The 13,775-nt window shown below is 37.2% G+C and overlaps 2 protein-coding genes across 5 annotated transcripts in view; one reads left to right on the forward strand and one right to left on the reverse strand.

The window, feature by feature from the left end:
- Nachralpha4 (nicotinic Acetylcholine Receptor alpha4) overlaps positions 1–9,274 on the forward strand; it is a 33,270-nt gene extending 23,996 nt beyond the window's left edge. For 2 of the 4 annotated variants that reach the window (XM_021332214.3, XM_021332206.3), the window contains exons 6-10: positions 1,068–1,204; positions 3,848–3,994; positions 5,960–6,172; positions 6,365–6,614; positions 7,140–9,274. In XM_021332214.3, coding sequence (XP_021187889.3) covers positions 1,068–1,204; positions 3,848–3,994; positions 5,960–6,172; positions 6,365–6,614; positions 7,140–7,334 — 942 coding nt within the window. In that variant the 3' untranslated portion in view covers positions 7,335–9,274. The remainder of the gene's footprint in view (positions 1–1,067; positions 1,205–3,847; positions 3,995–5,959; positions 6,173–6,364; positions 6,615–7,139) is intronic. The other 2 variants (XM_021332224.3, XM_021332233.3) reach the window with 1 other exon arrangement.
- LOC126054240 (mucin-17) lies at positions 8,826–13,767 on the reverse strand. The gene is made up of 2 exons (XM_049838902.2): positions 13,534–13,767; positions 8,826–13,457 (listed from the first exon to the last, which is right to left on the reverse strand). The coding sequence occupies exons 1-2, from the start codon at positions 13,573–13,575 to the stop codon at positions 9,960–9,962; spliced, it is 3,540 nt and encodes a 1,179-aa protein (XP_049694859.2). The 5' UTR covers positions 13,576–13,767; the 3' UTR covers positions 8,826–9,959.
- Between the last annotated feature and the right edge of the window lie 8 nt (positions 13,768–13,775).

Raw genomic sequence — 13,775 nt, forward strand, 5'->3', positions numbered from 1 at the left:
ATAGTGAATAAACTCTTCTATATTTTCTAAGCAGTGCATCGGTTTTTATAGCTTGCTTTATATCTTATCTTCTAAAATGGTAGTGATGTAGGTATAAACCGTGGCTTATCAAGATAACTGTATGACACGCGATATGCACTGGGGATATAATCCGGTATATTTTTCAGATGGTTTTGTAAGGGGGAAGGTATTAGGTACGTGCTATGCTTATTTCCTTTTTTTCGTCAGTAACGAATAACTGGGCAAAAAAGTAAAGTTTAGAATTTATAACAGTGAACACACTAAAAACGTTTAAAAAATGTGCAAGCTATCTTAAAACGAAATAATATAAATTATGAATGAACCCGAAATGTATTTCATCTAGTCTTTGCACAGAAATTGGACGCTACAGACTGTTAATAGTTATATAAATATTTCATAAACTAACAATGGTTTCACAGACTCAGCGCAATCACGAAATGAATAACTTTGACTATCATGTTTATTAATAGGAGATTGAGCAGAGGTTCTATCAATTATGTAAGATAACATCGTTTAGCAAATATTTCATTTTCATCACTCAGTTCACTCACTGATATTCATCTGCGATAGATATGACTGCTTCATCGACACACCTACCCGTTTACATATGTAGAGGTATATTTAATATGTCTCATGTCCCATGAGATTGTTACGCACAAATATTGTGTTTGTAAGTGTAAACAGCAATCAGTAAGTAATAACTACGAGTATCAGAATTTGTGATCTGCAAACATTGGGGCGAGCTTACGATGAAATGAAGCTATGGTTTATAATGACATGCTCGTAGGTACGTAATGGTAAATATACTACTATATTGAACAACCCTTTCTGTTCAATTTGTTTTATTAAATGAAATGTACAAAACAAATTGAAACTACGAAATGAAATTAAAGATATAACTTTGCAGAAAGGTCGTCCACTGAAAGACAAACGAGTCATACATAAGTAACAAAATAGGTCCAGCATACATCCTTACACATTTTATACGGTAATTTTGATAAACTGAACGTAACTATATAAAAATAATTATTGATTTTTGTCGGCAGGTAACCCTATCGATCTCAATATTGATTAGTCTCCACGTGTTCTTCCTGCTGGTCGTCGAGATCATCCCCCCAACGTCACTGGTTGTGCCTCTGCTGGGAAAGTACCTCATATTCGCCATGATCCTCGTGTCCATCAGGTAAATACCTCCACAGACTCAAAACACAACATCATCATCATCTCCCGACCCTTTTGCCAACTATATTGGGGTCGGCTCCCAGTCTAACCGCATGAAGTTGAGTACCAGTGTTTTACCCTCAACCCAGTTACTCGAGCAACCCAATACCCCTTGGTTAGATTGCGTCAGACTTACAGGCTTCTGAATACCAGTAACGACTGCCAAGGATGTTTAATGACACCTACAATTTAACGTGCCATCCGAAACACAGTCATTGGTGTTCAAAATATACTTAGAAAGTACATACAAATTTAGAAAAGTTGCATTGGTACTTGCCTGACCTGGAATCAAACCCACGTACTCATACTTGAAAGGTTGGTTCTTGACCCACTAGGCCACCACGACTTTAAAACACTACAAATCTGTTTCAAATACGAACTTGTCGCCATGAATAAGCGGATTGTCGGTGACCGCAGATGAAGGTACGTCCCTAGAGAAACGCCTGCGGGACCTTACCCGAAGTTGGGTCGAATTTAGTTTTTACTCTCGCCTAGGACCAATCCGGTTGGTTTTACTGTTGCTTTCACAAAGGACCAATGTTTTCTGCTATATTTTAGAGGCACAGTGCCAGTCGACAAGAACGACATAAGAGGAATTTATTGCACTCCCCTCTCACCCTCAACTGTCTACAAGAATGGTTAATTCCTCTATATAGTGTCTATTATTTCATGACGTGCTGGTTTTATGGGCTCCGTAGACTAAATTAATATTTTACGAGGACATTCCTTATAAGCGTCAGTGATGGAGTCGTGTTCGTGTAAACTATGGCTTCTTGGAGCCACATTATTATCATGTTTCATAATAACAACATGACATTCATGTTTGCATATCTCAAGGAAATGTTACACTGTATTTCAAAGATGTAGTCTTTCATATACAATGTTGGAAAAGTTCTGTGAGGGTCCTACAAAAATCTGAGAATAACTGACTTCTATTGTACTATTTATTGGGTTTTACGCATATACCTAATATAAAAACTCCATAAAATACACACACATAAAAATAGTTTTCTCATATATCTGATTTTGATTCAAGTTAGCAAGTAAAATATTCTAGTTTCATCTTGTTTTATCATCTTCCGACTAGTTTAATGTACCTGTAACAGGAACGTGCACTTTAATAGCCTAGACGCGACGCCACGATCCTCTACAACCGTTTCAAAAAGTTTTATAGCTGTAAAGAGGAAACGGGGCAGTATCCTCTCGCGAACTATCTTGTGATTAAAAATAAATAAACAAGGAAGTTACCGTCGTTCCTGTTTATTTAGCGAATGTAATAATTCCGCAAATTGAGCGCGAAGGGTGTTTAATTTAATTCTCAGCTCCCCTTTGATCCTTGTCACATAGGAAGAAGCAACTAGAATAGGTAGCTGCGCGTATGTTTCGGCTTATTACACATTTACTGTAATCCGAGGTTTCTCTCCAAACATTGCTCTTTATTTTGTGTATAAGACAAGACAAAGGACCATTTGTTACAGGATTTTCTTAACCTTTATTTTCTATTGTAATATTATTTTATACGTACAATGTTTGTAGATTTATCCACTTGGTTTACGAGTACAGTTCATACTTTTATTATTTTAAATATAAGTGTTAGAAAAAATATTTCCACTAAACTTATTTAAATTCAATTCCAGAAAATCAAAGCGCTATAATACTTAATACATTTTGGAAAAAAGTAATTTATTTAAATATGGCTCGGGTGGCGTGTGCCAGCTACCACATTTCCATATAAATTAAAAGCTGGTTTCTAAACAAGATATTTGATTGCGTGCTTCGGCTTCAAGAAAATTAAATTTTTAATATCCCAACCTCTGACTTTGAGTTAGGATAATTGGAAACCTTTTGCTGTGCTGCCAAAACTTACTGAAAGTTTAAAATAAAACGGAGGAAGGCACTTTACCTGTCTATTCCTATCTCAAAGAATCCTTATTTCTTTAAAATGTAAGCGTATTCTTTAAATAGAAATGAGAAAAAATCAAATAGAAACTTATCTCTCTCTCTTTTATATATTTCATGAGAGGCGTATATAACAGCCTCTCATGAAATATATAAAAGCAGATAACAATTACATATAGAATAGGCTTTCAACAACAATAACATGAGGTTCGCACAGTAACAAGTAAACTATTCATAAATAACCGCTAGGTGTTGTACGCCTACCTTCCAGTCGGAAACTAACAAATTACCCGTCCGCGTGTAGCGAGCACTGTTTTGTTATCTACCTATGAATAAAACTATTAGCATTCATAATTTGTACTGTACATTTACATTTGGTTCGTTAGCCATTGATCCTATAAATAATATACGAGTAAGATAAATATTGGAAACTATGTTGGTTTGTTTGATCAGTAATTTTAGTTTAACTCATGTTTTAAAGAACTTAACGAGCTTGCCTGCTGGAATTTTGGATTAAATGAAGTTATTCCAGAAATTCTCTCATTAATTAAAGCTGCTATCTCAAGCAATATTTTTCTCATTTTAAGAAAAATGTCTAAGAATGTTTTCATTTTACACAGTGAACTAACAGCCAAAATATAGCCAGCTGGACATGCTGTTAATTGCATCCGTGTCCGCGTGTAATAAAACCTTTTATTGCTTTTAGTATATGTGTGACGGTAGTGGTCCTAAACGTCCACTTCCGGTCGCCGCAGACCCACCGGATGGCGCCTTGGGTGAAGCGAGTTTTCATTCACATCCTGCCACGACTACTCTTCATGAAGCGACCGCAGTACAAGTTTGACACAACAAGGTGAGCTCGGATACTTGCCGTATCGGAATATCTCGGCAAACTTAGTTCCACAATCTTCGCAATTAAAGTCAAATTAAGTCGGACTTTACTCGTTCTAATCAGGATCTGTGAGCGAGCATTGCTGAGCCGGGGCAGGCGAGCGACCGACTCGTAAATCCGACCGCAGATCAGAAACAACTCTAAATTAATTATAAGTTTAAAAGAGTCGACGCGCGCGGCCGCAGGAGTCAGGCGTTTATTTCTCGCTTTTGCACAACTTTAGAGCTTAAAGTCAAAAAAGTGTCGGTGCGAACTGTAAAGATTATGTTCCAGAGATTTTAAAAAGCGTTATAGAGGCGTCAACTCGGCTTGTCGTGCTCCTGTTTTATGACGAACATCACTTTGAGGTATTTCGGCGAGATTACGTGTACTTTGGCGTGTTTTTATTAAACTGTTTACTTGTATAAAAAAAATCAGCGTATCTGCTCAACATGCAGAGTATGATACGTGGCTTAATAGCGAGCTTTATGCATTAACGGTTGATTGTAACAGAACTATTGATCCGCAGCCCATAGCTATTATTAACCACAACCGTTTACCACTCGTAGCCAGCCACTGGTTACACTAGAATGCCTGAATAGCTGTTGTTTAGTATCTATGTCTGTCAGTTAACTGGCTCGCGAATTATTCGTGCGGATAGATACTCGGTATCGTAATTCAGTTACGAATGGATGTCTGTTAACTAGAGGTATAATAGCCGCCGCCTCGATGCGCGCCGACTTGCCGAACATTTCGTAAATGGATCGGTTAGCCAGATCATATGCTGGCGTCGGTTAGATTGCTCATAAATCTGGCATCGCATTTAGTTTTTACGGTTTTCGAGTAATAGAGATGTTTTTATATGGTATCGATATTTAGCAACTATTCGTCACACACAGTTCATACAGAACAGCGTTAACATGGGATGTTTTTGAAAAAAATAAAAACAAGGAGCGTTGAAACTTAGGTAACTGCACATTCGGCATTTGAATAAATAATCATGCTTGTGTAAATAAAACGATGCCATATATTCATTAATACCTTCACAAGCGAATAAATATTTTGAGTTTGAGTTTCTAAAACACACTGTTTAAAATGCTGAAAGGAAGTAAAGAATTACCTTTACATCCTTACCTACTTCCGATTACAAAGTACAAATGCGTGTTTAAATATTGTTAATGGACTTTAAAACATTTAGAACTGGGTCACGCACGGATTGTTTAGATTTTATCGAGCGGTTCCTCCAACCACCATGTAACCAAAGCTCATCACTTTATCCAAATATACCGATTTCGATTGTTATTGTTCAATTTTGTTTCTCAATATGTATTTGAAATAAATGTAGATCTTGTAACTCATCGTAGCTCGTAGCACGGCGTAGCACTTTCGATGCCTACGCCTTAGCATAGTAGGGATACTACCACACGTTTTTGTTTACTTATAATTCTGTGTACGTACAGAATGTAGGTTTTTGTAAGATATTTTCTTACACTACACGCAAAAATACGACTTTATAATCTGATCGTGATATTTTCCCTGCGGATACGCGGCGTCGAGATTATTGTACAATATGAATACTGCAAGTTTCACAAAGCAAAAAGCCAACAAACAAAATTGAATAATACTGAGTGACTGAAGTACGCTTTGCATATTCATTTTGCTTACAACTCATTTTATTTTTATTACACGAGTAGTAGCCGGCTGAATAGGGTGTCTATGAAAGCCGATTATGCATACACTTACGTACGTTGCAATTTTCTCATGAAACTCACATAATCGTAACATAACTGTATTTGCTTGTAGATAGACTGTACATTTTTATAATCTGACTATCGAGATGTGCATTACCTACGTCGTTTAGTTTTCATCGTGTGTAGTGTGTAGCTAATAGTATATTGTATATCGGTAAGCTCCAACGAGTACTGGTAGCCAATATTCAGAGGATAGTATCGGGTACCACAGATCCCGGTACACAGCGTGCGGCGTGGTGGTGCGCTGCGGCGGTACCGCGCGGCCGCTGTACCCGTACCGCCTCGCCGCCGCAGATGACGACTGCTGCGCGCCCGGGGCCTGGCCCCCGCCTGCCGCGCCGCCTCCGAGGCCTCTGACAAGGACGCCTAGTAAAGAGGACCTCACACACACTACCTACCTCAATTCAGGGTAAGACATACACAGAACAGTCTAAGCTGCCAAATCAAAGAATGACGACCGTCTTGAAAGATAAAAAAAATGAGGTCATCAGATACAGTATATACATATTTTATTAAAATCTGTATTATATACTACAACCATACGGTACCATTGTACAATGCAACCTAAAATTTTCCGTGCTATAGCTATGCAATATTTCAGGATGGGTGACAGTAATAGATTCGGCGGCAGCTGCCTAGTGCACGGGTCGAGTGAAGGCGGCGCGGGGCCCGGCGGGGGCCTAGCTGGAGGCCTGGCGGGGAACCTGGGCGCCGAGGACGAGACGCTCAGTCCCGTGCCCGACCCGCCGCCAGGCTTCAGTCACTCCTCCTGTCCGCCAGAAGTGCACAAAACTTGCTTCTGTGTTCGTTTCATTGCAGAGCATACGAGGATGCTCGAAGATTCTACTAAGGTATTCATGATGCTTACTTCTTCACATACAGCCATATTATGGACAGTATTATTGACTAGGTGAGGATGAGGGTTGTCATCCAGTTGTAAAAAGAATATTAAATATTATGGTATAATCTAATACCTATACAATCAACCATGATCCTATATGAACTTTTCAGCAGTACTTCGGTACCGAGTTCTTCATGTTATTCGCGATTACCTAACAAGTGCTTGCAGAAATAGCCTATAAAAGTGTCAATAGCCATGCAAAACGACCGCGTATCCAGAGCTTAACGACGCCATAATATTTTATACTATTGCAAATAGGTTTACCTGTCACGATTAAACAGTTCAACGAAACTGGCTTTAGAAAATTCCTGCGTTATACACGTAGTATAAAGTTAACAGAGCAGATTGCTATTGGAATTAATATATGCATTTTCTGATTTAAAAAGCAACCCGTTTATCGCTCCTATTTGAAGAAGGTCTCAGTATTATGTTCATATTCGTATCAGTTATTCTACATTATTTACTCAATCTACAGGTAAAAGAGGATTGGAAATACGTAGCGATGGTGCTTGACCGTCTATTCCTGTGGATCTTCACGCTAGCTGTGTTAGTGGGTACCGCCGGTATCATCCTGCAGGCGCCCACGCTCTATGACGACCGAGTGCCCATAGACAAGCACTTCAACCAGTATGCTACCTCGTCGCTAGTGCGGTGTCCACCACCCTCGTAATGTGGAACACTTGACGTCACATGCTTACAGAACTATGACGTCAGTACTTACGCTCAAAAACTATCAAATAACACATACTTTTACAGAACTTCCTAATGTAATATTGTCTGAATAGGATAATGAACTGACTGACGTCATACTTACTATAAGTGTGTCTCATAGTATGGTTATTCAATAATTATAAAGCAACGGTGTCTTTAAAGGTGCAGTGATTTGTTTGGGAAAATCGGTTACCTATATGGAAATAATAAAAGGACTAAAAGAATGCCATTTACTAGAATTTTTTGCAGTTTAATTATAGCGATTTTCGTGAACAAGTTACGGTTAGGCCGCTGAACAGATTGCGTCGCCGTTGCATTACAAGACCCAACGCACACCCGTCCCGCCCGGAACGTGTTCTATTCCACGACACGTAACTATATCTGTCTGCTTAACTTTACGTATTAATCATAAGTACTTTCATATCTCTTCATAATATCTACTCTTGCACATAACATTAGTATTAGCACATATCCATACTCATTCAATGTGTTCTCCCACGCAAAAGTTCGAGGGTATATCAGATTGCATACTACGTCTTACGTGACAATAAAATGTAGCAATTCTTTCCTATGATTATATCTACTAGCATTGTAGCATCAATTTCGCAAGCGACTTCATAAAATCACTTAGAGATATTAGTCTCTATGAATAGTAAATAAGAGAATGAACGAAACACCACCATGTTAAATGTATCTGTGTTCAAAAACGTCATTTAGCTAATTAGCGTATGCATTATGTAGTAGCACCATTATCTAAGCTCAGGACCCCAGAGCCATAGACCTAACAGTCTGCTTGTAGCACCTCGCTTATTCATGTTAACTAAAACAGGCCTGCACAGTCGTCAACATTAGTGCTAACTGTAGACATCGAAATCAAAGTAATTGTAAGGAATTCATAGGCACTAGCGGTAGTGTAAGTCTATCTTGAAATCATGCTGAAACTATCGACTATAGATATTCTTCCGACTCTTCTATTTTCTAAGACCATTACCTACTATAATTTGTCGTAGAATAGAACATGTACTTTAAAAAATAAGAATATCGATTTTATTATTTATAAGAAAAAAAAAATAGTATTTGAAACCTATGAAATACAGTAACGTATTTATAAAACAATTTTATTGTTGTTTTTGAAAGAACGAGATTCTGTTAATAGACTCAATGAATATCGTAAAGATTTACAAGACCAGTATGAAGAAAAGTATCCTTATGATAATAAGTACAACATAATGATTTAATTTAAGAAGATAATTGCTCAATTTTAAGATCCGTACCTTCCTTATTTCCGCTACTGGTTATTTAGTGTGTTATAGCAAATCATTTATAGGACCCCCACAGACATTACGTTACACCTGCCCACATGTGCTTTACCTTAATTCAATTGATGTTACGTGTAGGTAAACCTTAGTTAAAATCGGTTATATTATTGACATATGTTAAAGTTTTTATGTTTATGTACGTTTATTACATTATATAGTCACTGTAAATAAAATTAATATAAATATTATATATTGAGGCACGCGTCCGAGCAATGACGGTGCCGAACTTTCGGACAGGAATTGAAACTATTTATTAATTGAATATGAACAATACACAATAAACTACAAAATTTTAAAAAATATTGTACAAAAATAAATAACGAATATAAAACATTAAGATTAAAAGCTTGTGTACTGAGATGAGACAAAAAGAAGTTATGATAGTGATCATAGGACACATAGGTATTATATACTACCGCATGATGTAAAGTCACTAATGAAATGCGAGGCTATAGTCGAATGTTCAAAAGTTACTGAAAATATCTAACACCTTTAGATCACGCAAAATTAATTATCACACATGTTTTAATGAAAGGAAACAATGGTGCTCGAATGCACCTGTTCTACCTACCGATATAATGATAAATCCTACAAAATTACTATACGGCCTTTGAATATTCGGCTATAAGTATTATTATAACTGTCAATAAACGAATAGAAAAGTACTGGTGCATAGTATAGTACCCTGTAAAACATTATTATCTAATGTAATATAAGGATTTACCTAACACATATTGACTGCTCGCAGTAGAGTAGCGCAGCTCAATTGTAGAAATATAAGTTTGTAAGTACTTATTTATATTGTTAATAAAATCGTTATATATAGAATTATCTTTAATTTCACCCCGACTAAAAAGTCTTCGAGGTATTGTACAAGGTAAGTAAAACAATACAGTATAATTCAACAAAATAATTTGTCTTCTACTTTTCAAAGTCGCCTGAATCGCCCTACATAAATAAATAATCCAACAACTTAAAAATATATACTTTCAAATAGCTCAGGACTAACCAACCTATTTATCAGTGCCTGTCCGAAGAACAGTACATAACTTAACAGATAATGACAGTTGGTTACTTGAACTACTCACATTTATTTATTGCGGGTGCTCATTCGGCAGCTAGGTCCACAAGAAATCTAAACAGGATTCTACCTATTTCTTCCATGATACCAGCCTTGCAGTTCTATATGCATTTTTACAAACGCTTCTCAATAAAGAAATGTTTAATGAATTTCAAGAAAAACAGAAGACTTATCAAAACAAACGTCATTTGCCCGAGTTTAATGTTCTAGGATTGTTAAATATACTTCTTGCACCGACAGTGTTTTTGCTCCGAAGAACCCTATCGATAATGCGGTTGGAAAGTTGGCTGTTCGCAATAAGTTGTTGTGCATCTTTCAGAGCACGTTGATGAGCTTCGGTGTTCTTTTGGGGAATATGGAAGAAAGAATCGTAGTCCACCGGCATGTTTTGACCATCGTCTATGCGAGCATTGTTTTGTGGTCTGTTCGTGGTTAACCCTGGTGGTCTGTTATAAGGTGACTGAAGAGGACGTCCTGGTCCATTTATTCTTCCACGATCTGTAGGTACTCTTGGGCTTGGTGTACTTTTTTTCTCTGGCGCTATAGGCATTTCGGCTAGGTTTAATATTTCATCCATTGAGCTAGAAGGCCATCCAGAATCACTCATGGAGTCAAATTCATCAAACACTGCCTGGTCATGCGCACTTATTTCAACCTGAGGTTGCTGTTTGGGAACAGTGGGGATCAGTCCTTGAGTTAATACAGGATTCATAGGAGCAGGAGTTGCACCAACATCGGAAAACCTGTTTTTAATAAAATCAGTTTTTCTTCCATGGTAATCCGGTAATTTGGGATTTCGAAATTGTGGTGGAAAAGATCCTTTTGGTACACCGAATTGCTGAGGAGCATTGTTGACTTGATGTGGATCATACAGCGGCCATCTTGTATCCAATAATCCACCAGTCAATGATTGCGGGAAATCATTATGAATTTTTGGTATTCTCGGCATGTTATAGTTTTGCTGGCTTATTTTATTTGAATTAGCTTTTTCAACACTCTTCGGTGTCAACCACGGATTATTCACAGGAATCATAGGATGATCGATTAAAGAGACTTTATTTATTATAGGTGGACCATCTGTAACCATCAATGGCGGACTGCTTATAGTGAAATTATGATTTGTAATAATTCTTGGAGTAGTACGTAACATGTCATCTGTTTTAAGTAAGCCTTTTTCTTTATAAGAAGCCGTCGTACTTTCAATTGAAATAACTTCACTCAATAATGGATTTTCTTTTGGTGGTGAAAAAACAGTACTTGATGTTACAATATCATTTGTTTTCAAATCAGTTGGTTTTTGCGTTTCAGAATCGATTGTTGTTTCAACTGTTTTAATATTTTCAGTTGTAGTTTTGTTCATTATTGTAGTGAACTCAGTGGTCGTTGTGATATAATCCAAGTTATTACCTTCAGGTAGGGTAGACACCTTATTTTCAACAGACGGGGTGCTTTCTGACTTACTCAACGCAGCAGAAGGTGTCTTTTCTGCTGGTGGTGGTAAAGTACTTGTTATACCATTAGTAGTATATCTCGAGTCTGATAATGTTAGCGTTGAAAATTCTTTATAAGTCGGTGTTGTATTCTTAACTGACGGAAGATTCTCTGTACTCAATGTTCTTTCTGATATTGGTGTCGTCGTTGTAGTTACACCATTTTTATTTAAGTTGGGTCCTTCAGAGGTTGTTGTATTTTCAACATGTTCAATCACTACAGTAAATGTCTCTGTCGGTAATTGTGTCGTTTCTTCATTTGTAGTCGCCATAATTTCTGCTATCTTAGATGTGCTTGTTATAAAACTGGCATTAGAGTCAATGTTGAATTTTGTAGCTTTATGTGATGGTTCCTCTTCTTCTGTCTGTAAAGGTGTAGTCGTTGTCCTTATAACTGACTGAAGCATCTCAGGAGTCACTGTGCTCTCAGTTATCGAAGATGAACCTGTCGGATTTGTATTAGACTCAGTTACAAATATTTTTGCCGGAGACGTTGGGGAATCAGTTATCAATTTTGAAGGTTCCTCGCTTTCAGAAGGAGAAGTATTAGCAAATACTTCTGATATCGTCGTTGTCTCAATAGAAGTAGAATGGCCTGATACGTTTGATATCATGTATTTATTTGAAATAAACGTTGTAGGCTCTTCAAACAGCGGAGTGGTGGTAACTTTTGCTTCAATAGATTCAAGAGATGGAGTTTCTGGGGTTAGCGTGCTGGTTGCCGGAATATTATTTGCTACAGTAGTTGTCATTTCAGTTGTTATTGCAAAATCTTCAGTAGTAGAACCAATGATTCCATCAGTGTGTTGCGAAGTCACGTTATCAAGTGTGTTTCCTGTAACTACGTCTGTGTTACTTGAGTCAGTACTATTATCAACTGCCATTACTGTTGCCAAATCCTTTCGACTAGAATCTGTAGAAGTTTCAAGTTGTATGGGTTTATTATCAGTTGTGGTTTCTATGATTGGCGGATAACTTGTGCTTGTGATAATAATATCATTAGGATCTAAATGCTGAGTGCTAGTTGCTCTATCGGATCTTAACAGCATTAAGGTCTCTAAGGTCCGGACACTCGTATCGATTGGTAATTTGTTGGAACTCTTGATATTAGTTGTTGGAGACCGGTTAGTAGTTAAAGATTCATTGGTTCCATCAGCAGTAGTACTTTTTGAGTTTTGAATCAATCCACTCTCATTTGGATTTTCTGTGACGTCTGCGTTAGTAATTAGTCTTGTTGTTATATCAAGTCTCTCTTTCGCTTTAGATACTTGCACAGTAAGTATACCCTGTGAAAGTATAAGAGGCTCAGAAGTATCATTTTGTTTATCTTTACTTAGTAAAACTATTTGTGTGTGATTAGAGTCATACACTTTATTTGTATGATTGTAAATTTTCTCATGCTCCTCAATTTTATCTTTAATTTCACTTAAATGCCTCGACTCCTCTTTCTTAAATTCTTCAAATTGTGTTCTTAATCCTAAGAAACTATTGTTTGAATTGTTTTCCAAATCTCTCAGAATCTCTTCAAGTTTATTGTTTTCGTTCGCTTCAGTAGCTTCAATTGCATCCAGTTTATCTAAAACTTCATCAATTACTTGGTGGATTTCAACAGCTTCTGAAGCGTTTCTTGCATTCTGCTCACTTTTTTCTAAAACTTTGATTTCCTCTAGAATGGTATCAACCGAAGGCCCTGAATCTCGTTGTTTGATATGCTCTAAATCAGCAGTCACCTCATTTGATAGTTTTTTCATTTCCTTCTTTACTAAATCGCTAACGTCGGCCAATTGTTCAGATTCTTTAGCTAGCACATTTTCAATACTTATTAAATTGTTATGTGGTTTATAGTCCTCAAGAACTTTTGAAAGAGTTTCATTTATTCTAGCATCAATTTCAGCTGGAATTATTTTTTGAAAATATTCCTCACTGGGCGGGAATTTAATTGAAACTTCCATCTTTGGCAAACTCTCACTTTGTTTAGGATCATTCTGTGTAGTTTGGTTAGTTCCTTGTCCACATTTGTCATAATATCGTATAGTTGCGTCTTCACTCAAAGATAGAACATGTTCTACTGCAAGAATAGTGCAGTCTACAGTGTCTTTGACATCGGTTACTACGTCACTCAAAAGTTTTCCAAAACTGTTCTGGACCGATAGCACCGCGCCTTGAAATACATCGAAAAATGAGGCAGATACCTGGAATTAATAAAAATAAAATTAATGCTTACATTTTAGTTTGGGAACTCCATGTATTTTCACTTTGGAGACGCACCTGCGTGAACAGCAAAGCTGTTATAATCACTGAGGTTTTCATTATGCACTGATATTATCACTTGGAGTGTCTAGCGTATCACCACCAACCGTTTTCAGACACGGAGACAAACTCGTCGCGTCCGTAATGCCGTCCTTTCAATACTTCGAACAAATTAGTTTTACGTCTGTTTGTACAATCAAAAAAGACACGCGTTATTGTTGCGCTGTTCCACCTGTACTAATATTTAGCGTCACACGGCA

This window comes from Helicoverpa armigera, chromosome 12, assembly GCF_030705265.1.
Source record: "Helicoverpa armigera isolate CAAS_96S chromosome 12, ASM3070526v1, whole genome shotgun sequence".
Taxonomy (NCBI): Eukaryota; Metazoa; Arthropoda; class Insecta; order Lepidoptera; family Noctuidae; genus Helicoverpa; species Helicoverpa armigera.

Coding starts and splice junctions, on each gene's coding strand:
- LOC126054240 (XM_049838902.2), bottom strand. CDS start 13,575: ATGAAAACCTCAGTGATTATAACAGCTTTGCTGTTCACGCAG. Junction 13,458..13,533: donor CAGCTTTGCTGTTCACGCAG/GTGCGTCTCCAA, acceptor TATTAATTCCAG/GTATCTGCCTCATTTTTCGA.